The sequence below is a fragment of the Pan paniscus genome, chromosome 11 (genome assembly GCF_029289425.2).
Source record: "Pan paniscus chromosome 11, NHGRI_mPanPan1-v2.0_pri, whole genome shotgun sequence".
NCBI lineage: Eukaryota > Metazoa > Chordata > Mammalia > Primates > Hominidae > Pan > Pan paniscus.
The window spans coordinates 16,765,118-16,792,946 of record NC_073260.2 but is presented as its reverse complement, the minus strand read 5'-3'; the positions used below and the strand labels follow the sequence as shown (position 1 = coordinate 16,792,946).

Here is a 27,829-nt window from a genome sequence, read left to right as displayed (position 1 = left end):
AGATATGAGTAGCTTTTTTTGAGCAGCTGCTTTGTATGAGGCACTATGGCTGGTGTGCTTTATTTAGGTTGCCTCATTAATTGAGTTTTGGAGTTTTTGAGGGTATTGTTTCCATTAGGATTATTCTCTTTAAGGAAATCGCCAGCAGAAATAGTTGTGTTTTAGTTTATACTCCTGATTTCTTCTTCAATGCAGTTTTACCTAGGACATGGGACAAGTGCTGAATTGCCTAATGCGTATAGGCAGGAGTTCCCAGGTGACCTGCTAGTCAGGCTGAAGTGCACTGCATTGCCAGCAAGAGGCTTCAGAATCACATTCCCGAGACCCACATTTGAGATCTTAACCCCTGGGAAAGAGAGGTCCTCAGCTCCCCTAGGATCCAGCCAGAGTTGGCTGGAGAACAGGCTGCACAATGACACTGAGGTCGACCTTAACGAGCACATTGGGAGTTGGTGTTCTAGGAGCCTTTATAACCTTAAGAGATATCCCTGTCTTCTTATGCCTGGGGAAGCTGAAATCGAGCCATACACTTCAGGTATTTCTAATAAACTCTGGACTCAATAGACCCCGACTTTATTGCCTCTGAGTCAGAAAGGTCTCAGAGTTTTTTATTATGAATTATCCATCCAAGGAAGAGAATTGGAGAATTTGAAGACGCCTAAAACTGATCCATAATCTGACAGGTGAGGATTTGGAAGGGGTAGGACACATACACACACACACACACATACACACTCTCTCTCTCTCTCCCACACACACACACACACATATACACCTTCCTTCCCAGTCTGATGACCAGGTGACCAGGCAAAAGTTTCCTGGGAAAGTGCTGAGTCTCTGCCTAAGGTCAGAAGCTTCTCTATGAACCAAAGAACAAACGGAGGACTAAAATAGTTACAAAAGCTTCTAAGGCCAAACTTCTACAAGATCAATATGAAATGGTTTCTCCTACCAGCTCACTAGGGCAGCAGAAAAACAGACTGGTTATTTTCAAACCAAAAAGTCAGGGCAATACCTTTCACCTTCCCTCCCTCTGGTTAAAAGTAAATATTAGACAAATGTAGTACAAATGTAGGGGTGAAGGCACAGGTGAACTAAAATATCAGTTCCCAGAGCAGATAGAGATGCATAGCAGCAAAAAAGGGAAGAGGACAGGGATAAAGGAGAGAAAGTGATGGAAGGGAGAGAGTGGCTCCCTGTCCTATTTGTGTGCGTGTGTGTGGGAGGGAACATCCTAACAGTGGATGGGGGAGTACGACACCAGACACCTACTGCCCTCAACTCACATATCCTTTGCCGCTAGTTAGGAAAGAGTACAGGACTGGTTTGAATGGGTGAGGTCAAATTCTCGGCACTGAAAGGCAAGTGGGGAGGAAGCTATCTTGTCTTAAAAGTCAATTTCAGCCCCCACATAGAGGGCTTGAGAGAGAGAGAGAGAGTGTGTGTGTGTGTGTGTGTGTGTGTGTGTGTGTGTGTGTGTGTGTTGGAGGAGGGGTAGGAGTTTGATGGAGATCATGCATCTTCTTTCCAATTGACAATAACAAACGGCTTTTCTAATCTTGCCATCAAGCTAGTCTCAATTCTCACTTCCTCTAAATAGCCCATGCCAATTTCTCTGGTCAAACAAATCTCTTTTCTTTGGATTCTGCTATAGCATACAAAGCACAATTGAGATTTGAATGGATATTATCTTAACTGTTCTCTAAATGTCTCTTGGGTATTTCCTTGCATTCCCAATGAGATTCAGAGATTCTTATTGGCAAAGACCGTTTATTTTTCTTTTCTTTTTTCTCCCAGCACAGTTCTGGCCACACAGATGCATATCTGTAAATTGATCTAATAAATAAATACTGACACATGGAAGGTTTTTATCTGCGCAGATCACACGAACTACAAGGGATGGGAAAACCAGGCAGAGTGAACCAAACCACTGTTTCAGACTTCCTCCTTCTAGGACTCTCTCAGCGGCCAGAGGAGCAGCCTCTTCTGTTTGGCATCTTCCTTGGCATGTACCTGGTCACCATGGTGGGGAACCTGCTCATTATCCTGGCCATCAGCTCTGACCCACACCTCCATACTCCCATGTACTTCTTTCTGGCCAACCTGTCATTAACTGATGCCTGTTTCACTTCTGCCTCGATCCCCAAAATGCTGGCCAACATTCATACCCAGAATCAGATCATCTCCTATTCTGGGTGTCTTGCACAGCTATATTTCCTTCTTATGTTTGGTGGCCTTGACAACTGCCTGCTGGCTGTGATGGCATATGACCGCTACGTGGCCATCTGCCAACCACTCCATTACAGCACATCTATGAGTCCCCAGCTCTGTGCACTAATGCTGGGTGTGTGCTGGGTGCTAACCAACTGTCCTGCCCTGATGCACACACTGTTGCTGACCCGCGTGGCTTTCTGTGCCCAGAAAGCCATCCGCCATTTCTACTGTGATCCCAGTGCTCTCCTGAAGCTTGCCTGCTCAGATACCCATGTAAACGAGCTGATGATCATCACCATGGGCTTGCTGTTCCTCACTGTTCCCCTCCTGCTGATCGTCTTCTCCTATGTCCGCATTTTCTGGGCTGTGTTTGGCATCTCATCTCCTGGAGGGAGATGGAAGGCCTTCTCTACCTGTGGTTCTCATCTCACGGTGGTTCTGCTCTTCTATGGGTCTCTTATGGGTGTGTATTTACTTCCTCCATCAACTTACTCTACAGAGAGGGAAAGTAGGGCTGCTGTTCTCTATATGGTGATTATTCCCATGCTAAACCCATTCATTTATAGCTTGAGGAACAGAGACATGAAGGAGGCTTTGGGTAAACTTTTTGGCAGTGGAAAAACATTCTTTTTATGGTTAGACATCTAGATGGTGATGTCTAATCTTGATCAACCCCTCCCTGTCTTCCATCACTTCAGTAATTCTACTACTGTCATGTTGATATTAGGGGAAGGTTATCCGTTGACTCTGAGTTAGGGATTAAAAAAAAAAAAAAAGAGTGTTTCATTCTTTTATTAGGCTGTGGAATGAGATGTTCTGTCTCAGCCTCTTTCCTGACCCCAGTGAGGCAACCATTACTAACAGCAAAACTACTATTCCTCCTCACATCTCTAAAACCAGCATATTAGCCATAGTGAACAAGGCATTTGTTATGAGGCTCTGGAGCCAAGCAATTCTACCCCAGCAAGGCAGGCATGGGATGAGCTGAAGGAAGGAGAATAGAAACATTTATTGACTATCCACAATGTTCCTCATTATTCCTTACATCAGTTACTTTAGGTAGAATTGTGAAAACTGTGAATTAGGATGCTAAATAACTTAACAAGTCAATTTATGCCAGTATCGACTCCCTTTCTATTTTACCACTTTGTGAGGATCATGACAAGGAAGGTGTGAGTGCACATCTAAGGTTAATATTGAATGATAACAATAGAAGAGAAAGAATTAATATATGTTATGGTATTCCTTACTATTTCATTTCTTTAACTTAAAAGCACTCTTCTGTTGTAGTAAATAGATTAAAAGTAATCAATATTTGTTGTACACCTACTAGTGCCAGATTTGCACTAACTACACCATCCGTTCTCTGAATTCTTTCATAAAAATATTCTAGAATCAAAAATGATAAATCAAGCATGCTGGAAATTTTTAGGGCAATAATTTGATGCAAAGCAATCTGGTGGAAACTGATATTATGAGAAGTCACAAAGCTTAACAATGGTTTTCTTTTTGCAGTGAAATTCTAGGTTATCAATTTCTTCTTTATAGCTACATGTTTTGAAACATGTAGATCTTTTTCAAAAAAGGAAATGAAATTTGAGGGTTGGCACAAAAAATGTTTCAGTGATAACTCACAGAGAAAAAGAAGCACTGAAACAGATCTCTGAGATCAAGTTCATCCTGGGCCAAATTTTTTAATAAAGGAAGGTATGCCCTTTTGGTGTTTTAATAAATTTTATTAAATATTTTAATAAATACTGCTTAAGGATCTTCCTTTAAGGAAGATCAGGCACCAGCATGCATTGCTCTTTGGTCATTCTACCTCTCTCCTTGTGTCCCTTCTCTTTGGATAGAAGAGAGGAATAATGAGACAACTAGGGAAACCAGACAAGACCGTCTTAGCCTTGAATTAGGTGACTTGGCCCTGACCACAGCAATCTGCTGCTGCAATTTCTAGTGCCAAGGCAAAGGTTGGGAAAGGCAAGTTTTGTGTTTGTGAATAATATCTCTCCTCTTTGGGAACTAATTTCTGACCTCTAAGATCCCCACCTTTGCCCTCCAGTCACCCAGCTACACCATGCCATTTACGGTCTATTTATATATAAAGATATCTACCTCAAGGAATTGGCTCATGCAGTTGTAGAGGGTAGCAAGTTTGAAATTTGTAGGGCAGGCTGGAAACTCAGGCAGGCATGAACATTGCAATCTTTTTTAAATATATAGACTTTACTCTTTTAGAGCTGTTTTTGGTTTATAGAAAAATTGAGCAGAAAGTTCCCATATACCTTATGCCCCAACACATGCACAATCTCCCAAACTAATCCTCACCAGAGTGGTACATTTATTACAATCCATTAGCCTCCACTGACACATCATCACCCAAAGTCCATAGTTTACATTGGAGTTCATTCTTGGTGTTGTGCGTTCTGTGGGTTTTGACAAATGCTTAATAGCATGTATTCATCATTATAGTATCATACAGAATAGTTTCACTGCCCTAAAAATCCTCTGTGCTTCATCTAGTTATTCCCCTCTCCCCATAACCCTGTGGTAACCACTGATCTTTTTACTGTCTCCATAGTTTTACCTTTTCCCAGAATGTTATGTAGTTGGAATCATACAGTATATTGCCTTTTCAGATTGGCTTCTTTCACTTAGAATGTGTTTAAGATTTCTCCATGTCTTTTCATAGCTTGATAGTTCATTTCTTTCTGAGACTGAGTAATATTTCATTGTATGCAATATTCAGGGAAAGGTGTAATGTCTGTGTCTAGATTCTTTTTTTTTCATGTGGATGTCTAGTTGTTTCAGCACTATTTGTTGAAGAGACTGTTTTCTCCATTGCATTGTCTTTCATCCTTTGTCAAAAATCAGTTGACTCTACTTATGTGGGTCTATTTCTGGGCTCTTTATTCTGTTATATTGATCTATTTTTCTGTTCTTTTGTCAATGCCACACTATCTTAATTACTGCAGGCTTACAGTAAGTAGTGTCCGCCGGGGCCTGTTGGGGGGTAGGGGACAAGGGGAGGGAGAGCATTAGGACAAATAACTAATGCATGCAGGGCTTAAAACCTAGATGACAGGTTGAAAGGTGCAGCAAACCACCATGGCACATGTATACCTATGTAACAAACCTACACATTCTGCACATGTATCCCAGAACTTAAAAGAAAAAAAAAGTAAGTAGTGTCAGTCCTCCAAACTTGTTCTTCCATAATGTGTTAGCTATTCTGAGTCTTTTGCCTCTCTGCATTTTGTTGATATCCACAAAGTAACTTGCTGGGGTTTTGATTGAGGCTATGTTGAATCTATTAATCAAGTTGGGAAGAATAACACCATGATAACATTGAGTTTTCCTATACATGAACATGGAATATCTCTTCATTTATTTAGTTCTTATTTGATTTCTCCTATCAGAGTTCTGCAGTTTTTCTCATATTAATCTTGTATATAGATTTATATCTAACAAATTGGGGGCTGCTAGTGTAAATGGTATTGTGTTTTTAATTTCAAATTCCATTTGTGCATTGCTGCTATGTAAGAGAGCAACTGGCTTTTGTATATTAACCCTGTATCCCGAAACCTTGCTATAATTCCTTTAGTTCCAGGAGAGATTTTTGGATATTTTGGATTTTCTGTAAAAATCATGTCATCTGAAAATAAAGACAGTTTTATTTATTCCTTCTGAATCTGTATACTTTTCATTTTCTTGTCTTATGCATTACTAGGACTTTCAGTATGATGTTCAAAAAAGGTAATGAGGGGGGACATTTTTTTGCCTTGTTCCTGATCTTAGTGCAGAGCTTTTAGTTTCTCATCATTAAGTATGATGTTAACTGTAGTTTTTAAGATAGATATCCTTTATCTCTCTATTCCTAGTTTACTCAGAGTTTTTAATCATAAATGAGTGTTGGATTTTTGTGAAGTGCTTTTTCTGCATCTATTTATATTATTATGTAGTTCTTTAGTCTATTGATGTGATCAACTAAATTAATTGATTTTTAAGTGTTAGAGTAGCCCTGCATTCCTGAGATAAATCCCACTTGGATATGGTGTATAATTCTTTTTGTACATTCTTGGATTCTATTTGCTAAGTACTTTATTAAGGATTTTTACATCCATACTCATGAGAGATATTGGTATGTAGTTTTCTTTTCTTGTAATTACCTTATCTACTTTTGGTATTAGAGTATTGCTGGCCTCATAGAATGAGCTAAAAGTTCTTTCTTACTCTATTTCCATCTTCTAGAAGAGATTGCAGAGAATTGGCATACATTCTTCCTTAAATGTTTGATAGAATTCACCAGTGATCCCATCTAGGCCTGGTACTTTCTGTTTGGGAAGGTTATTAACTATTGAGTTAATTTCTTTAATAGAAATAGGCCTGTTAATGTTCATTTCTTCTTGTATGGGTTTTAGTGGATTGTGGCTTTCCAAGAATTGGTCCATTTCATTTAAGTTATCATGTTTGTGGGCACAGATTTGTTCATGGTATTCCTTTATTATCCTTTCAATGTTCATGGGATTTGTAGTGATTTTTTTATTCATTTCTGATATTAGTAACTTGTGTCTTCTTTCTTTTATTTTCCTTAGTTAGACTTATTAATGGTATATCAATTTTATTGATCTTTTCAAAGAACTAGCTTTTGGTTTTGTTGATTTTCTTTAATAATGTCCTATTTTCAATTTCATTGATTTCTGTTTTAATTTTTATTATTTTTTTCTTGTGCTTACTTTGGATTTAGTTTCCTAGGGGGGAAGCTTAGATTATTTATTTTGGATTTTGCTTTTTTTTTTTTTTTTTTTTTTGCAAAAGAAGATTAAATTCAACTGGTGTTTTATCTCTCACCTTTTGGATAGTTTGAGGGTATTTACTTCTCTGTAAACCATAGCTCAGTTCCTTTTTTGTTTGTTTGTTTAAAGGTTTGACAAACGCTTTCTGGGCTAAAGTGGCTTTGAGTGCTGAACCTGTCGATTTGAATTCATATTTTCTGCAGTTAGAACTTTTCTAAGTAATTTCTTATTATTTTATGTTTGTGATGCCTTCAAGAACATATTTAAAATATTTAATCTGAGTTTTATTAGTTTTCCCATTGGGAAGGTTGGTCCAAATTATTAGGTTTGCCATTACCAAAAACTTTATAATAGATGGATATATATATATACACTCTAAGAATCCCTGGGCTTTTTTCATACAAATTTGTCCTTTAAGATTCATGTAATTATTAATATATTTGTAGTTGATTTTGATTTTCCATTTCCTTTTTCTTTGTTCCTATATATCATGCTTTTAAAATTATTTCTTTTAATTTTCTCTTCTTGTCTTTGTTTCATTCTTTCCCTTATAATGTGGAAGTTTCATATCTTTTTAAAAGTTTTATTTTATCCTTAATTGACACAATGATTATACATATTTATAAGGTACAGGGTGATATTTCGATATCTCTATACATTGTGTAATAATCAAACTAGGATAATTAGCATATCCGTCATCTCAACATCTGTCATTTCTTTGAGGTGAGAACATTCACAATCCTCTCTTCTGGCTATATTGAAATTACAATACATTATTGTTAACTATATTCATGCTTTTGTACAATAGAACACCAGAGCTTGTTAATCCTGTCTAAGTATAACATAGATCTGTTGACTAACCTATCCCTGTTCCCCACTCCTCCTAAATCTTCAGCTTCTAGTAACCACTATTTTACTCTCTACTTCTACGAAATCAACTTTTTGTTGTTGTTGTTTTTTCTATATGTAATATTTATTTTTATTTTTTTATTTTATTTATTTATTTATTTTTATTTTTTTATTTTTTTATTTTTATTTTATTTTTATTATTTTATTATTTTATTTTTTTATTTTATTTATTTTTATTTTATTTATTTTTATTTTTATTTTAAGTTCTAGGATACATGTGCAGAATGTGCAGGTTTGTTACACAGGTATACGTGTGCCATAGTGGTTTGTTGCAACTATCAACTGGTCATCTAGAGTGTCAATTTTAGATCTTTCCTGCTTTCTCTTGTGGGCATTTAGTGCTATAAATTTCCCTCTTAACACTGCTTTAGCTGTGTCCCAGAGATTCTGGTACGTTGTCTCTTGTTTTAATTGAATTCAAAGAACTTCTTGATTTCTGCCTTAATTTCATTATTTACCCAGTAGTCATTCAGGAGTAGGTTGTTCAGTTTCCATGTAGTTGTGTGTTTTTGAGTGTTTTTTAATCTTGAGTTCTAATTTGATTTCACTGTGGTCTGAGGCTGTTTGTTATTATTTCAGTTCTTTTGCATTTGCTGGGGAGTTTTTTGCTTCCAGTGATGTGGTCAATTTTAGAATAAGTGCCATGTGGCACTGAGAAGAATGTATATTCTGTTGATTTGGGGTGGAGAGTTCTGTCGACGTTTATTAGGTCTGCTTGATCCAGAGCTGAGTTCAAGTCCTGAATATCCTTGTTAATTTTCTGTCTCATTGATCAGTCTAATATTGACAGTGGGGTGTTAAAGTCTCCCACTATTATTGTGTAGGTGTCTAAGTCTCTTTGTAGGTCTCTAAGAACTTGCTTTATGAGTCTGGGTGCTCCTGTATTGGGTGCATATATATTTAAGATAGTTAGCTCTTCCTGTTGCATTGTTCCCTTTACCATTATATAATGCCCTTGTTTGTCTTTTTTATTTTTGTTGGTTTAAAATCTGTTTTGTCAGAGACTAGGATCACAACCCCTCTTTTTTTTTGCTTTCCATTTGCTTGGTAAATTTTCTCCTGTCCTTTTATTTTGAGCCTATTTGTTTCTTTGCATGTGAGATGGATCTCCTGAATATAGCACACCAATAGGTCTTGACTCTTTATCCAGTTTGCCAGTCTGTGTCTTTTAATCGCAGCATTTAGCCCATTTACATTTAAGGTTAATATTGCTATGTGTGAATTTGATCCTGTCATCATGATGCTAGCTGGTTATTTTGCACACTAATTGATGCAATTTCTTCATAGTATCGTTGGTCTTTATATTTTGGTGTTTTTGCAGTGGCTGGTACCGGTGTTTCCTTTCCATATTCAGTGCTTCCTTCAGGAGCTCTTGCAAGGCAGGCCTGGTGGTGACAAAATCCCTCAGCATTTGTTTGTCTGGAAAGGATTTTATTTCTCATTTACTTATGAAGCTTAGTTTGGCTGGATATGAAATTCTGCGTTGAAAATTCTTCTCTTTAAGAATGTTGAATATTGACCCCCACTCTCTTCTGGCTTGTAGGGTTTCTGCTGAGAGATCCTCTCTTAGTCTGATGGGTTTCCCTTTGTAGGTGACCAAGCCTTTCTGTCTGGCTGCCCTTAACATTTTTTCCTTCATTTCGACCTTGGAGAATTTGATGATTATGTGTCTTGGGGTTGATCTTCTCATGGAGTATCTTAGTGGAGTTCTCTGTATTTCCTGAATTTGAATGTTAGTCTGTCTTGCTAGGTTGGGGAATTCTCCTAGATAATATCCTGAAGTGTGTTTTCCATCTTGGTTCCATTCTTCCCATCTCTTTCAGGTACTCCAATCAATCATAGGTTCTGCCTTTTTACATAGTTCCATATTTCTCAGAGGTTTTGTTCATCCCTTTTCATTCTTTTTCCTTTAATCTTGTCTGCCTGCCTTATTTCAGCATGATGGTCTTCAAACTCTGATATTCTTTCTTCTGTTTGATCAATTTAGCTATTGATACTTGCATATGCTTCATGAAGTTCTTGTGCTGTTTTTCAGCTCCATCACATCATTTATGTTCCATTCCATCATTTATGTTCCTGATTGTTCTAGTTAGCAGCTCCTGTAAGCCTTTATCAAGGTCCTTAGCTTTTTTGCATTGGGTTAGAATATGCCCCCTTAAGCTCAGCAGAGTTTGTTATTACCCACCTTCTGAAGCCTGCCTCTGTCAGTTCATCTATTTCATCCTCCATCCAGTTCACGCCCTTGCTGGAGAGGTGTTGTGATCATTTGGAGGAGAAAAGCCACTCTGGCCTTTTGGATTTTCAGCGTTTTTTCGTTGATTCTTTCTCATCTTCATGAGTTTGTCTAGTTTCCATCTTTGAGGCTGCTGACCCTTGGATGAGGTTTTTGTGGGGACGTTTTTTGTTGATGCTGTTGTTGTTTTCTGTTTGTTTTTCTTTCAGTGGTCAGGTCCCTCTTCTGTAGGGCTGCTGTGGTTTGCTGGGGGTTCATTTCAGGCCTTATTCATCTGGTTCGCTCCTGCACCTGGAGATGTCACTGGGGGAAGCTGGAGAACAGTAAAGATGGGTGCCTGCTCCTTCCATTGGTATCGCTGACCTTGAGGGGCACCGACCTAATGCCAGCAGGAATGCTTCTGTATAAAATGTCTGACAACCCCTGTTGCAGGGTCTCACCCAGTTGGTGGCACTGGGAGCAGGACCCATTTAATGAAGCACTTTGGCTGTCCCTTGGTGGAGGGGGTATGCTGTGCTGGAGGGAAACTTACTCGTCTGGGCTGCCCAGATTCCTCAGAACTAGCAGGAGGAAAAACTAAGTCTGCTGGTCCGTGGAGACTATGGCCACCCCTTCCACTAGGGGCTCAGGCCCAGGGAGATGAGAGTTCTGTCCTTGAGCCCCTGGCGGGAGTTGTTGGAGTTCCTGCAGGGAGGCCCTCCCAGTGAGGAGGGATGGGTCAGGGTCTCGCCTGAAGAGGCACTCTGGCTGCAGTCTGCCACAGCCGGTGTGTTTCGCTGTGGGGAATATTTCTTGCCACCAAGTCTCCCTGGCTCAGCAGGGGAAAATAGTGACCTGGAGCTATAGAGATGGCTGCCGCCCTTCCCCCGCCATGGGAGCTTAGTGTGTTAGGCAGCTAGCAGTCCCAGTGTTGGCTGCTGCCCCTCCCGCAGGGAGCTCAGACAGCTTAGGCAGCAGGCAGTTGCAGCTGTGGTGATGGCTGCAACTCCTCCCAGGAAGTCAGCAGGCTTAAGCAGATTCTAGCTGAGTGGCTATTGAGAATCTGCGTAGCTCTGTTGTTGGGACCCTAGGCCCTGGTGGCAGGGGCTCTCGAGTGGGATCTTCTGATCTGTGGGTTGCACAGTTCTGTGGAAAAAGCATGGTTTCCCAGGCTGGGTAGCACGCTCACTCACCGCCTCCCTTGGCTGGCGGGTGGGGACTCCCCTGCCCTGTGTGGCTCTCAGGTGGGCTGCCACACCACACTGCACTTCCTTCCTCTCCGTGTGTCATACCAACTGCCTAGTCAGTCCTGGTGACAGCACCTGGATACCTTGGTTGCCGTTGCAGGGTTCACATGCTGTTTTGGTTGTTTTCTGAATTCAACTTTTTAAAAATCCCACAAATAAGTGAGAATATGGGTATTGGTCCTTCTGTGCCTAGCTTATTTTATTTAACATAATGTCGACTAGGTTCATCCATGCTGCCACAAAAGAATAAAAATGATTTTATTCATTTTATGGCTGCATGGTGTTCCATTGTGCACATATAGCACTTAAAAAAATCTGTGTATCCACTGATGGACATTTTGGTTGATTCCATATCTTGGCTGTTGTAAATAGTGCTGTAATAAACTTGAGGGTGCAGATGACTCTTTGACGTACTTATTTCTTGTCCTTTGGATATATAACCAGTAGTGGGACTACTGGATCATATGGTAGATATATTTTAATTTTTTGAGGAATCTTGACACTGTTGACCATAATGGATGTACTAATTTATATTCTCACCAACAGTGTATAAGTGCTCCCCTTTCTCCACATCCTCACTAGCATTTGTTATTTTTTTTTGTCTCTTTGATAATAGCCATTCTAACTGGGATGAGGTGATATCTCATTGTGGTTTTAAAAAGTTTGTTTTTATTTTTAAATTTTATGGATACATCATAGTATAGTTAACAATAATTTATTGTATATTTCATTGTGATTTTGATTTGCATTTCCCTAATGATTAGTGATATTGAGCATTTTTCCATATGCTTGTTGACCATGTAGATGTCTTCTTTTAAGAAATATCTATTTAGGTCTTTTCTCCATTTTTAAAATAATTTATTTGTTTTTTTGTTGTTATTGAGACATTTGAGTTTCTTATATATTCCACATATTAACCTCTTGACAGATGCATAGTTTGCAAATATTTTCTCCCATCCTGTAGGTTGTCTCTTTGCTCTGTTGATTGTTTCCTCTGCTGTGCAGATGCAATTTAGTTTTATGTAAATCCATTTGTCTATTTTTGCTTTTGTTGTCTATGCTTTTAAGGTCTTATCCAATTAATCTTTAGCCAGATCAATGTCATAAAGCATTTCCCCTATGGCTTTGTCTAGTACTTTCATAGTTTCAGGTCTTACAGTCAAGTTGTTAATTTCTTTTGGGCTGAGTTTTGTATGTGGTAAGAGACAGAGATCTAGTTATTCTTTTGCATACACATATTCAGTTTTTCTAACATCATATATTGAAGAAACTGTGCTTTTCCCAATGTGTATTTTTCACACTTTTGTCAAAAATCAGTTGGCTATAGATACATGATTTATTTTTGGGTTGTCTATTCTGTTTCATTATCCATATGTCTGTATTATGACCATGCTGTTTCAGTTACTATAGCTTTATAGTATGTTTTGAAGTCAGGTAGTGTGATACCTCCTGTCATTTCCCAAGGTAACTGTGCATTGGGAAAAGGGAAATGATCTGATCTTTTGGGGACTACTGGACACTGGCTCTCAACTGATGTTGATTCCAGGAGACATGAAACATCACTGTTGCCCTCCAGTTAGAGTAGGCAATTATGGGGGTCATGTGATTAATGAAACTTTAGCTCAGATCCAACTTACGGTGTGTCCACTTGATCCCAAAACCCATCTTGTGGTTATTTCCTCAATTCTAACTGTGGTTATGTCCCCAGTGCAACTGTGGTTATTTCTCCAATTCTAATATGCATAATTAGAATAGGCATACTTAGCACCTGGTAGAATCCCCACATTTGTTTCCTGACTTGTGGAGTGGGGGGGTATTATGATGGGAAAGGCCAAATGGAAGCCATTACAGCTGCCTCTACCAAGGGAAATAGTAAATGAAAAGTAGTGTTGTATCATTGGAGAAATTGCAGAGATTCGTGCCACCATCAAGGACTTAAAAGATGCAGGGGTGGTGATCCCCACCACATCCCTGCTCAACTTTCCTATTTGGCCTGTGCAGAAGATAGATGGATCCTGGAGAATGACAGTGGATTATCATAAGCTTCACTAAGCAGTGACTCCAGTTGCAGCTGCTGTACCAGATGTGGTTTCACTGCTTGAGCAAATTAACATTTCCTGGTACCTGGTGTGTAGCTATTGATCTGGCAAATGAGTTTTTCTCCATCCCTGTCTGTAATGCCCACCAGAAGCAGCTTGCTTTCAGCTGGCAGGGCCAGCAGTACACCTTAACTGTCATACCTCAGGAGTATATCAATTCTGCAGCCCCATGTCATAATCAAGTTCACAGAATTCTCGATCACTTGTCCTTCCACAAGATGCCACACTGGTCCATTATATTGATAACATTGTGCCAATCTGAACTCATTGGTAGGACATTTGTGTGTCAAAAAGTACAAATAAATCTGGCTAAAATTCAAGGGACTTATACTTCCTCGTGAAATTTATAGGGTCCAATGGTGTGAGACCTGTCCAGATAGCCCTTTTACGGTGAAGGATAGGTGTCTGGCCCTTCTTACACCCAAGAGAGAGGCACTATGCCTGGTGCATCTATTTGGATTTTGGAGGAAACACATTCTGGGTGATCAGGGATTTGGAAGCAACATGATTGGAAAATTGATGACAAAGATACCTGGGGAAGAGCAATGTGAATAGACCTCTATGAATGGGCAAAGATATGAAGATATCTGTGTCCCATGTAAATACTCACCAAAGCATGACCTCAGAAGGGGAGGTTTTAATAAGTGGATAGGATGACCCATTTTGTGGATACCAGTGAGTCTCTTTCCCCAGCCACCACTGTCATCGCCCAATGGGCTCATGAACAAAATGGCCATGGGGGCAGAGATGGAGGTTATGTATGGATTCAGCAGCATGTACTCCCACTAACCAGGGCTGACCTGGCCACTGCCACCTTTGAGTGCCCAGTCTGCCAGCAGCAGAGACCAATGCTGAGCCCCCCAATGGCGCCATTCCCAAGGGTGATTAGCCAATTACTTGGTGGTATGTTGATTACATTAGTCTGCTTCTGTCATAGAAGATGTATGGATCCCGTCACCCAGGTAGTGAGCATAATACCTGACAGGTAGTTTTTAACTTACCTTCTCCCCACCTTCACCTTCTAGTAGTTTAATTTTTATGAAGTTCAACTTTAAAATTTTTCCTTTTATGGATCATGCGCTTTGCTTTTGATTTCAACTCTAAGAACTGTTTGCCTAGTATTTTATTTTTTATCTTTTTGATACATGTTGACACCTATGAGAAAACACACAGTCAAGAACAATGACTGGGCTCCTAAACTCAGGCTTGGAGTAAAGTAGGTGGAATCAGGGTCTGCTCTTCCAAGGCCTAAGCAGTGGCAGCATAGCCATGTTTGGTGTCAGGGATCTGTGGAGTATGATCCAATGAGAAGGAAATCATTACAAAGGAACACAAATTAGGGTGACCTCTTATTTATCACTGAAAACACCCAAGGCATTGGAATAATATAGATGTATCTTTAAAAGATCTGAAAGAAAAGCTTTGGACCTAGAATGCTGTATCCTATCAAATTATCAAATTGTCTACTAAAGTAAACGTGCCAAAATCGTGTTTTTAGATATGCATGCACTCAGAAAGTTTTTCTTCAACTGGTAATTTATGAAGTCTTTCACCATTGCATAGGTCATCTTGTTTATTAATAGTTTTCTATTCCATTGGCAATAAATGTTTATTTGAAGAAATTCAGACATTACAACTGTGTATAAAGAAGAGGAAATATTCTCCCTCCATGTTTCCCCCTGCCCTTCCATTCTTACCCCAGTGGCTACACACATATGTACATTCATATTCATATAATGTTTTAATGTAATGGATTCATACTTTTACATTTGTTCCATATCTTAATTTTCTTACTTAATGGCTTTTCAAGGAAGCAGTAAAGATATATTTGATTCTTTGAACATGCTGCATATAGTTACACTTTATGGAATTAGTCATAGCATCTTTCTCCATTTCCCTATTGAAAAGGTTTTAGGTTGTTGCCATTTTTACCTACTATAAACTGGGATTTCCCTGAACATCTTTGGAGATTATATATACATGTATCTCACAATATTCAATACACATTTACAATAATATTACTCAATACAAATTTATAATAATATTTCTATAGGCTAGAGTCCTAGAAATGACAGTTTCTAGACGAAGTATTAAATCACACATTTTAAACACATAGTTTATGGGAGGGTGAACCAGAAGAAATGTTTCAACCTCCCCTGTGTGAAATGGATAATTTCCATGTTATCCCTTGTGGTTTTTGTTCTTTCTGACCATTAGCATTTTTAAATTGTATGATAAAATATAAGAGGAAATTAAAAGTAAATAAAACTACCGCAGTATAATAAAGGAAGGATAGAAAGATAAAAAAGTAAAAGCTTAAGATTTAAGCAATAAAACATTTTTAGAAGGAGAAAAATAAAAAATTATAAAAATCCTCAAGAAGAGAAAATTAGCTAAAATATATATCCTCCTCTTCCTTCATTCTTTCTCTTTTCAATTTTTTTGCAAAAACATTCAATGGCTACAAATTACACATTTTTCAGCAATATATTGAAATGTGAAGAATTTTGGAGGATCTGCCTTAATAAAAGGAGAGAAATTTGTTTAGGAAATATTCATGGGGAAAGGATTAGATTAAAGCAGTTTTTGGAAAATGAGAAAGTGGAAAAAATAAATCTTTCCAAGAAAGAGGAGACACAGACAGGAAACGATTGTGATTTAAGAGATACAGGCCGAATTGTTGGGTCATCATCAATGGATGTAAGTGCCCACAATAGCCTTGTCTCACATGGGTCAGAAGTGCTAACTTCCAACAGCTTTGACTGTTCACCAGAAACCAGTAGAAAACAGGTCCAAGTTGAGCAGATTCCACTTACGAGTTTTTCAAGAGGGTGCTTCCTAGGATCTCTTGCTCATAAGCTTCCTCAGGCCCTGTTTCAGGTCTTTGTTTCTCAGGCTGTAGATAAAAGGATTGAGCATGGATGACAAAACTGTGTAAACAGTTGTTGCCACGTGGTCCTTGACAGTGTAGGTGGATGGGGGCTGTAAATAGACATAGAAGATGCTTCCATAAAAGAGTGTCACCACGGTGAGGTTAAAACCAGAGGTGGAGAAGTCTTTGCATTTCCCAGAAGTAGAGGGAATCTTGAGAACTGTAGTGAGGATTCGTATATAAGAGAAAGCAATGCAGAGAAAAGGAGTCACCAAAACAATAGGTGCTTCTGTCATCTGCACAATTTCATTGACAAATATGGAAGAGCAGGACAATTTCAGCACAGGGCTGAGGTCACAGAGAAAGTGGTGGATAACATTGGAGTCACAGAAGGTGAGACGATTCAGCAGAAGTGTGTGCAGGAGTGAGTGGAGGTGAGGAAATGAGCAGGAGAAGGCCACCAGGAGGACACAGTGGTGGTGGCTCATGGTGGTGACATAGTGGAAAGGGTCACAGACGGCCACATAGCGGTCAAAGGCCATGACTGCCAGAAGGCAGCTGTCACCATTGCCCAAGGCATAGAGAAAATACATCTGTGTCAGACACCCAGCATAGGAGATGGTCTTCTTTTCTGACAGGAAGTTCATTAGCATCTTGGAGACAACGCTTGTTGTAAAGCAAATATCAGTGAGAGACAGAAAACTCAAGAAGAAATACATAGGGGTCTGAAGATGGGGGTTGAAGCAAATGGCCAGGATGATGAGCAGGTTCCCTGTTATGGTGACCAGGTACACGATGAGGAAGAGAACAAAGAATGGCTTTTGGTCCTCAGGCTGGGAGGAGAGTCCCAGGAGGATAAACTCAGAGACACTGCTGGTGTGGTTGATTCTTTCCATTGACTTGGGCTCAGTTATAAACAAGAAGTTTTGTCATTTAACATGCTCTGATTTCATAACACCAATCATGAGAACCTAGCAAGTCATTGTTTCTTCTCTTTGGTCACAATTAGCTACTGTGCTAATCGTGGGATGGCTTGTTCACCTCATGGTCCTTGATGGGGTCCTCTCTTCCCAACTCTATGGGCTCCATAAGGGCATTATATTGAAATCTGGAGGGACTGAGGGAGAGTTTTCCTTTAGAAACTTTCAGAAGTGGACTCCTCTAATTCAGACTCAGTATTTCCTATTCTGTGAAAAGCACTATTCACCTGCCAGGGACATAGCAATAGAGCAGACAGATTTCTGCTTATGTGGAGCTTACCTTCTAGTTGGGGAGGTAGATCATTATACTACAAAATATGTAGTATAGCATCAGTTAGGGATACATTTTGTGAACAAAATAAAACAGTATTAGGAGATGGAGGTTGCTGGGGAGTCAGACTGGGGGTATTTTAGATGGGGAGGTTTCAGGACACTCTTTCCCTATCAAAGCATACTCAGTTGTGTTACGCTGAAGTTTATCTTTGCATTGTCTTGAAAAAAACTAATGGTTTTTCAAAACAGCCAACAGGGCAAATCTAAGACGAATGTTGAACGCAGTCAATAGAGTGATTTTTTTTCTGCTCTGCTCACAGAATGAAAGGTTCATCCTCCCTAGCTCATGACATGCTATCATCATTAGTTTGCACAAGTCTCCCTTTTTTTGTAAATTGTTTTTCCCTTCTTTAATTCTCTGTCCTAAATCACATTTGTACAGAATAAGCACCCATTGTTAAGTGATAAATCTGTTTTTAATTTATCTTTTACATGTTAAAAATATATATGAGAAACATGTTAATTTTTTGGTATATATATTTTTCATCCCTATCCAGTTACCTACCAATGGATATCAAAGTGGCCTCCATTTCTTGCTACTATAAAAAAACTCTGCAATGAGAATTTTTGTATCAGCAAAATGTTGTCACAATTTTTTTGTAATTAAAGTTTTTGAGTAAGCATATTCATTCATACCTTGTGAATAGGCATATTACATAGAGATTTTCAAGCATTTTTAGATATTGGTTATTTATACATTTTTGGCTACCATAAAATCTCTACAGTGAACATATTTGCACCACCAAGATGTTTGAAACAACTTATTTTATTTTATTTTATTATTATTTAAGTTTTAGGGTACATGTGCACAATGTGCAGGTTAGTTACATATGTATACATGTGCCATGCTGGTGTGCTGCACCCATTAACTCGTCATTTAGCATTAGGTATATCTCCTAAAGCTATCCCTACCCCCTGCCCCCACCCCACAACAGTCCCAAGAGTGTGATGTTCCCCTTCCTGTGTCCATGTGTTCTCATTGTTCAATTCCCACCAATGAGTGAGAATATGCGGTGTTTGGTTTTTTGTTCTTGCGATAGTTTACTGAGAATGATGATTTCCAATTTCATCCATGTTCCTACAAAGGACATGAACTGATCATTTTTTATGGTGGCATAGTATTCCATTAATCCAGTCTATCATTGTTGGAGATTTGGGTTGGTTCCAAGTCTTTGCTATTGTGAATAGTGCCGCAATAAACATACGTGTGCATGTGTCTTTATAGCAGCATGATTTATAGTCCTTTGGGTATATACCCAGTAATGGAATGGCTGGGTCAAATGGTATTTCTAGTTCTAGATCCCTGAGGAATCGCCACACTGACTTCCACAATGGTTGAACTAGTTTACAGTCCCACCAACAGTGTAAGAGTGTTCCTATTTCTCCACATCCTCTCCAGCATCTGTGAAACAACTTCTTTAGAGCAGTATATTCTTTTACACATTGTGAATGGGCCTTAATACACCAGAATTTTCACACATTTTTAAATGTTGGCTATTTATATATTTATGTACTAAAAAATTAAATGCTTACATTTTTCTCATAAGTTTCTAAACACCCTTAAATCTCAGGTTTTTCATGTATAAAATCGAACACAAATATCCACATTGTCATGAGGATTTAATGAGATAAAGCATTTGAAAGACTTAAAAGAGGGACAAGGATATTGTAAAAACATTCAGGGCAAGCTGTTCCCCAGCCACCTCAGCGTCATCGTCCCTTATCTTATATTCCTTCATGTTCTCAAAACTAATTATCTCACATGCTTAAAATATCATATCCCTCACTGTCTCTCGGATTAATTTTATAATATTGCAAGATTTTATAGAAGGAGTATTTGCTGATATATTGAGTGAATCAGTAATTAAAGTCAATAATATTAACAAATATTTATTGAAAATGTATTAGTATTAGGTACATGGTAAGCATCTCACTAAATTCTGTAATAAGGAATTAAGAGGCATATGTTATTACTGTTGCCATTTTTACATACAGGAGGCTTAGAGAGGTGAAGTGATCTGTTCAAGGTCAGTAAGGAAGTGAATAATAGTAAAAATTTGAACCTGAAGCCTCTTCATGTTTTGGTAAAGCTATACATATCTTACAATCATGCATTGGTGCTATGTTTTCCTCACTCTGATAAATTTCTACAGAATTACCCTCTTGCCACACAAATACACAACTGACAAACTTTCTTGTCCCATGTTCAGAATCCACTTTTGCAGCTGTAAGGGTGATTACCAATCTTTCTGTGTGGTACAGATGGTGGGATTTGAAAGCTTGAACACTAATGAGGGACTGGTCACAATCAGGTGGGTAAAATTGGCCATGGATGCCGGGCACGGTGGCTCACACCTGTAATCCCAGCACTTTGGGAGGCTGAGGCAGGCGGATCACAAGGTCAGGAGATTAGGTGCATCCTGGCCAACACGGTTAAATCCTGTCTCTACTAAAAATACAAAAATTAGCCGGGCATGGTGGCAGGGGCCTGTAATCCCAGCTACTCGGTAGGCTGAGGCAGGAGAATTGCTTGAGCCCAGGAGACGGAGGTTGCAGTGAGCTGAGATTTTGCCACTGCACTCCAGCCTGGCCGACAGAGCCAGACTGTCTCAAAAAAAAAAAAAAATTAGCTGAGTGTGGTGGGGCGCACCTGTAGTCCCAGCTACTCGGGAGGCTGAGGCAGAAGAATCGCTTGAAGCCGGGAGGCGGAGGTTGCAGTGAGCCAAGATTGCACCGCTGCACTCCAGCCTGGTGACAGAGCGAGACTCAGTCTCAAAAAAAAAAAAAAAAATTGACCATGCATGGTGGAGGTGGGTCTTGTGTGTAGGGTTGTAGTGGTGCAGTGGACAGTGCCTTGGACTTGAGGCAGAAGATGCAGGCTGGATTTGTCCTCTATCACCTGCTCATAGGCTGATTCCTGATGTTTTATGAAAGGTGTGTTAGTCTATTCTTACACTGCTATAAAGAAATACTCCAAACTGGGTAATTTTTAAAGTAAAGAGGTTCAATTGCCTCACAGTTCTGCAGAGTTTACAGGAAGCCTTGCAGTTTCTGATTCTGGGGAGGCCTCAGGAAACTTTTATTCATGGTGGAAGGCAAAGCCGGAGCAGGCATCTTACATGGCAGGAGCAGAACAGAGGTGGGGGGAGGCGCTACACACTTTTTAAACAAGTAGATCTTGTGAAAACTCACTCACTGACATGATACTAGCACCAATGACAGTGCTAAACCATTCATGAAGGATCCATCCCCATGATCACCTCCCACTGGGGCCCACCTTCAACACTGGAGATTAAAATGCCACATGACATTTGGGCGGGGACACAGATCCAAACCATATCAAATAGCAAGTGAGATACCATGTCTGAAAAGCAGTGTGTCAAACACAGATCATTATTTAAAAAGCAGTCATTCACGAAAAGGCTGCCTTGGGAATACAGAATTTAAAAAATAGTGGAGATTTGGGTTAAGTGGGTTTGGATGCTCCAGACTGTAGACATGAGGAGCACCCATGCTTATCACTGGGAAAAAGGAAGAAGGTTTAGGATATGAAAATCAGGGAGAATGGTTCTAAAGTACAGGGCGAGTGTATGGGGCTGGGAATGCAATCATTGTTTTGTTTTTTTGGTTTTGGGTTTGGTTTTTTTTTTTTTTCTACTAACAGGGTTTTGCTTCTCTCAAAGCATGTGGTGTAGAGGGCCTCCAGATCAAGCTCAATGAGTCTAAATGAGTCAGATGGTGGTTATGACTTCTTAATTCATGAAATATTTGAAACTTTCAGAAAGGAAAGAGAAAGTGCCAAACTGGGTTGGCTAGGTAGGTGGCTAGCTCACTGAAGCTCACCTCTGTATCCAGGGTTTTTTCTTTGCTTCCATGTGTCTCAAGAAGTGGATCTTCTGCACATCTGTGATTTCCAACTCTGCTTCTTAGCCAAAGCTCAGCTTCCTCATGTTTCTCCTCTGAACTTCTGGACTAATTAGCAAGGAGGGAAGAACTGAAACACTACTCAAAAGGAATACCACATTTCCCTTTTCTGACCTTAACTCCCTGTTTCTTTCCTAATCTGTGGTTCCTAACATAATGCTGCCTTTCTCAGCTGCACATCTCAGAAGGCAGGGAGGCCCTGACTCAAGTGGCAAGGACTCTTTTGATTGTGGAAGCCCAGTGAGCTTTCCATGGGTTTGAGTTCTGCCCTCCTGGCCTCTGGGATCCTTGTTAGGCTGATATAGCTGTGGTGTGCTGACCCCTCAGGGGAGTTTGTCCTGTGATCTCCCTCAGCAAAGAAAGCAGAATGGAAATAACAGTTAGCAGAGCTGACTCCAAGGAGACAGGGACCCCTGAGGCTTCCCATTTAGATGTTGGGGCTAAACTCAGAGCTTCTTAACTTCACTGCAATATCCCAAGGGAATGCTTCTCTTTCCTCAAGTAATGGTTATCAAGAGTGGATAAATATTTATGTGAGTGAATATTTTTATGTTTAGGAATGTTTATGTTTGGCCATTCTAATGGGTATACAGTGGTATGTCATTGTTGTTTTAATTTGAATTTCCCAGATGACGTGAGATGGAGCATCTTTTCACATGCCTGTTTTCCATCTGTGTATCTTCTTTGCTGAGTGTCTGTTAAGACCTTTGGCCCGTTTTTAATTGGGTTGTATATTTTCTTATTGTTGAGTTTTAAGAGTTATTTGTGTATTTTGAATTACAGTCCTTTATCAGATATGTTTTGTGCAAATATTTTCTCCCAGTATGTGGCTTATTTTTTTATTCTCTTGACAGTGACTTTTGCAGAACAGAAAAGTTTAATTTTAATGAAGTTCAGCTTATGAATTCTTTCTTTTATGAATCATGCCTTTGGTGTTGTATCTAAAAAGTCATCTCTAAACCCAAGATCATCTAGATTTTCTCTTATGTTATCCTCTATGAGTTTCACAGTTTTGCATCTTATATTTAGGACTATGATCCATTGAGTTAATGTTTATAAAGGGTGAATTTATTTTTCTTTTTGGTATGTGGACGTCCAGATAATTTAGCACCATTTGTTGAAAAAACTGTCTTTGCTCCGTTATATGTCTTTGCTGTTTGTCAAAGATAGTTGTGTGGGTCTATTTCTTGGTTCTCTGTTCTGTACCATTGATCTATTTGCCTATTCTTTTGCCAGTATATATTGTCTTGATTACTGTAGCTTTGAAGTCAGGTAGTGTCAGTCCTCCAGTTTGTTTTTCTCCTTTAATATTGACTTGGCTACTCTGGGTCTTTTGCCTCTACATGTAAACTTTAGAATTAGTTTTTTGATATCTGCAAAATAACTTGCTGGGATTTTGATCGGTATTGCATGGAATTTATACACCGAATTCAGGAGAATTGACCTCTTGATAATATTGAGCCTTCTTATTCATGAACATGGAATTACTATTTAGTTCTTTTATCTTTCATCATGGTTTTGTGGTAACCCTTGTGTTCATCTTGTACTTATTTTGTTAGATTTATGCCACTATTTTATTTTGGGGGGTGCTAATGTAAATGATATTGTGTTCTTAATTTCAAAATCCACTTGTTTGTTGCTAATATTTAGGAGAACAATTGGCTTTTGTATATTAATCTTGCATTTTGCACTCTTGCTGTAATTGCTTATTAGTTCCAGGAATTTTTTTGTCAATTCTTTTGGATTTTCTATATAGACAATCAAATCATCTGTGAACAAAGATAGTTTCATTTCTTTCCTTCAAATCTGTATATCTTTTATTACTATTCTTGTCTTATTGCATTAGGTAGGATTTCCAGTATGATGTTGAAAAGCCATGGTGAGAGGGAGCATTCTTATCTTGTTCCTGAACGTAATGGGAAAGCTCCTAGTTTCTCGCCATCATGTATAATGTTAGTTGTAGGATTTTTTGGGGGGTAGTTTTTTCTTATCAAGTTGAGGAATTTTCCTTCTATTCCTAGTTTACTGAGAGTTTTTAGAATCATAGATGGGTGTTGGAGTTTGTCAAATGATTTTTCTGCATCTATTTATGTATTCATGTGGCTTTTCTTTGTTAGTTTATTGATGTGATGCATTACAATACAATAACTGATTTTGGAATGTTGAACCAGGCTTGCATACCTAGGATAAATTAAACTTGGTTGTGATGTATAAATCTTTTTATACATTGTTGGATTCAATTTGCAAACATTTTGTTTAGAGTTATGCATGTATGTTTATGAGAGATACAGGTTTATAGTTTTCTTATAATGTCTTTGGTTTTGGTATTAGGATATTGTTGGCTTCGTAGAATGAATTAGAAAGTGTTTCCTTTGCTTCTATTGTCTGGAAGAGATTACAGATAATTAATATAAATTCTTCTTTAAATGTTTAGTAGAATTCACCACTGAACCCATCTGGGCCTAGTGCTTTCTGCTTTGGGAGTTTATTAATTATTGAGTCAATTTCTTTTATAGATACAGTTCTATCAATTTCATCATTTCTTTTTGTGTGCAGCATTTTGACATATTGTGTCTTTCAAAGAATTTGTCCATTCATTTAGGTTATCAAATTTGTGGGTACAGAGTTGTTCATAGTATTTCTTTATTTTCTTTTAATGTCCATGAGATCTGTAGTGATGTTCCCTTATTTATTTCTGACATTAATAATTTGTGTCCTCTGTCTTGTTTTCATAGTCAGCATGGTTAGAAGCTTATCAATTTTTAAAAACTAAATTTTATTGTGTATATTTGAGGTTTACAGCATGATGCTATGAGATACATATAGAGAGTAAAATGGTTATTATTATGAAGCAGATTAACATATCTATAATCTCACAGTTACTTTTTGTGATAACAGCAACTAAAATCTACTTATTTAACAAAAATCCCTAATACAATTCAATATTGTTAACTGGTTCTCATGTTGTACATTAGATCTCTAGACTTGTTCATGCTTCATGTCTGTATCCTTTGACCTCCATCTCCCAATTTTATCCCTCCCCCTACCTGTAGTAACTATTGTTTCATTCTCTATCCCTGCATATTTCTTTCTTTTTATTTCACATATACATGAGAGTGTGCAATATTTTTATTTCTGTGTCTGGTTTATTTCAGTTACCATAATGTCCTCCAGGTATATCTGTGTTGTGGCAAATGGAAAGATCTACTTCTTTAAGTCTTAATAATATTGTAAGGCTGAATAAATATACATTGCTCCTTTTAAGAACAGATAGTTCATTTTTTTGCTGTTGACTTGTAAGAGTACAGAAAGTATATACATATATATGTATGTATGTGTACATGTAACATTTTCTTTTTTACTTTTTTTTTTATTTTTTAAGACAGAGTCTTGCTCTGTCACCCAGACTGGAGTGCAGTGGCATGAGTTCGGCCCACTGCAACCTCCGCCTCCTGGGTTCAAGCGATTCTCCTGGCTCAGCCTCCCAAGTAGCTGGGATTACAGGTGTGAGCCACCACGCCCAGCTAATTTTTTTTTTTTTTTTTTGTATTTTTTAGTAGAGATGTGGTTTCGCTACATTGGCCAGGCTTGTCTTGATCTCCTGACCTCAGATGATCTGCCCGCCTTGGCCTCCCAAAGTTCTGGGATTACAGGCGTGAGCCATCGCACCCAGCCAACATTTTCTTTATATTCACTCATTGTTGGGCAGTTAGGTTGTTTCCATATCTTGGCTATTATGAATACTGTATGTATCTTCACTGTGAGAACCAGGTAGAACTCTGGGAGGTAAAACTCACAACAGCGTGTGGGCCTTTCTATGACTGGTTCCCCCTAGAGATTTTAACTCTCAGACTTGTCTACACTGAGCCTCCAGCAATTCATCAATTACAGTTCAGGTTTTCCTACCTTAGCACTGATTCCTGCAGAGGCTTCTGTTTGTGGGTTTCTGCTCCAGTAAGCTGTGATTCTTTGTATTTTGTTGTCTGTCTCTCCAATTTGGGGGGCAGTGGGTTGCCATGTGACCTCACTTCTCTGATGGATCTAAAAAGAAATGTTGATTTTTCAGTTTGTTAGGCCTTTTACTCTTTCAGAAGGAGTAACAACCTCCAAGATCCATACATGTTGGACCAGAAACTGGAAGTAACTCTGATGTATAATTGGGTTTTTAAATGACAATAATTGATTCTGGGTGGAGGCAGGAAAAGGAGATACTTTCTACTGCTGCTAGTAGTGTGAATACAAAGTGGCATATGCTTCTAGGAAATAAATTGACAGCATGTGTTATAAACATTAAAAATATTTGTTTCTATGACCTAGTCTTTTTTTTTAACCTCTGAAGAAGCATTTAATCTATTCATACATTGGTGCCTTAAATTTAGTCTTTCGGTATAAGCCCATATAGACATAGACAGTGTTAAGCAATTTAGAAAAGTCTCCAAATTGGGTTGATACTATTATTGTAGGCAGACTTCAAATTTAAGGGCTTACAATAACTTTACTTAGCCAAAAGTTTTCAGTAGTTTTACACATATGACCTCCACATACAAAAATCGTTGGGATAGTCTGTGTTTAAATTTAAAAACAGAATTATAAAAGAAGGCAAACACCTCAATAAGAAAAAAATGCAACGAACATGAACAGGCAATTCACAAAAGAATACAAGGGTTCAGTAAGCATGTGAACAAGTAATTAATGAAACTAGCAATAATGAACTATTGGATAAAATAATAAAATAACAGTGATACCATTTTTTCACCAATCATATTATCTGTCAAAGATTGAAAAGAATCATAATACCTAGTATTAACACTGAGAGTGCAGGTGGAAATGTAAAGTATCACAATAACTCTGTAGAGAATTTGACAGTATTTATTTAAATATTTTTCACTTTAAGAAATTTATCCAAAGGAAACAGTTGAAAGTGGTACAAACATATCTGAAGAAAAATGTTCTCAATTACATTAAGCCATGTACATTCTTGTTTTTGTTCCCCCTCACCTTCATATCATCAGTACCAAATATAGTGTTTGGCATAGAAATTCAGTATGTGGTTAATTAATTATTTATATTGTCTATGACCTAGTCTTTCACTTTCAGGAATCTGATCATATAAATACTAAAAATATTGCCAAGTGTGGATGTGGTGAAAAGGAAAACACTTTTACACTGCTGGTGAGAATGTAAATTAGTACAACCACTATGGAAAACAGTGTGGAGATTCATTAAAGAACTAAAAGTAGATACACCATTTGATCCAGCAATCCCACTACTGGATATCCACTCAGAGGAAAAGAAGTCATTATACGAGGCTGAGTGCGGTGGCTCACGCCTGTAATCTCAGCATTTTAGGAGGCTGAGGCAGGTGAATCATGAGGTCAGGAGTTTGAGACCAGCCTGGCCTACATGGTGAAACCCCGTGTCTACTAAAAATACAAAAATTAGCTGGTCATGGTGGCAGTCACCTGTAATCCCAGATACTCGGGAGGCTGAGGCAGGAGAATAGCTTGAACCTGGGAGGCGGAGATTGCAGTGAGTTGAGATCATGCCACTGCACTCCAGCCTGGGCGACAGTGCGAGACTCCCTCTCAAAAAAAAAAAAAAAAGGACATCATTATATACAAAAAAGATACTTGCACATGCATGTTTATAGCACCACAATTCACAATTGCAAAAATATGGAACCAGCCCAAGTGCCCTTCAATCAATGAGTGGATAAAGAAATCGTAATATATACATACACAATGGAATACTATTTGGCCATAAAAAGGAACAAAATAATGGCATTCACGGCAACCTGGATGGAACTGGAGACAATTTTTCTAAGTAAAGTAACTCAGGAATGGAAAACCAAACATCGTATGTTCTCACTCATAAGTAGGAGCTGAGCTATGAGAACAAAAGGCATAAGAATGATACAATGAACTTTGGGGACTCAGGGGAAAGGGTAGGAGAAGGTGAGAAATAAAAGACTACACACTGGGTACAGTGTACACTGCTCGGGTGCACCAAAATGTCAGAAATCACCACTAACAAACTTAAACATGTAACCAAACACCACCTGTTCCCCAAAAACCTAAAATTAAAAAAAATTCTGAAAAAAAAATCTCAGAAATTACCACTAAAGAACTTATTCATGTCACCAAACACCACCTGTTCCCCAAAAACCTACTGAAATTAAAAAAAAAAAATAGAAAGTCATTAAAAAAGAAAAAAGAAAAATACTGCCAAGAATATATGTACAAG

At 38.5% G+C, this 27,829-nt stretch overlaps 3 protein-coding genes across 7 annotated transcripts in view; 2 read left to right on the top strand and 1 right to left on the bottom strand.

Annotated features, from left to right (window-relative positions):
* Positions 1 to 27,829, top strand: part of LOC100969519 (olfactory receptor 1Q1) — a 202,155-nt gene that overhangs the window by 86,133 nt on the left and 88,193 nt on the right. The gene's annotated exons all lie outside the window — the stretch shown is intronic.
* Positions 1,107 to 15,866, top strand: LOC100995405 (olfactory receptor 1N2). Its single transcript, XM_063594228.1, has one exon. It carries the CDS (start codon positions 1,858 to 1,860, stop codon positions 2,860 to 2,862), a length of 1,005 nt encoding a protein of 334 aa, XP_063450298.1. The 5' UTR covers positions 1,107 to 1,857; the 3' UTR covers positions 2,863 to 15,866.
* On the bottom strand, positions 6,951 to 27,799 carry LOC100995751 (olfactory receptor 1L8). The gene has a single exon (XM_063594230.1). The coding sequence runs from the start codon at positions 17,243 to 17,245 to the stop codon at positions 16,316 to 16,318; it is 930 nt and encodes a 309-aa protein (XP_063450300.1). The 5' UTR covers positions 17,246 to 27,799; the 3' UTR covers positions 6,951 to 16,315.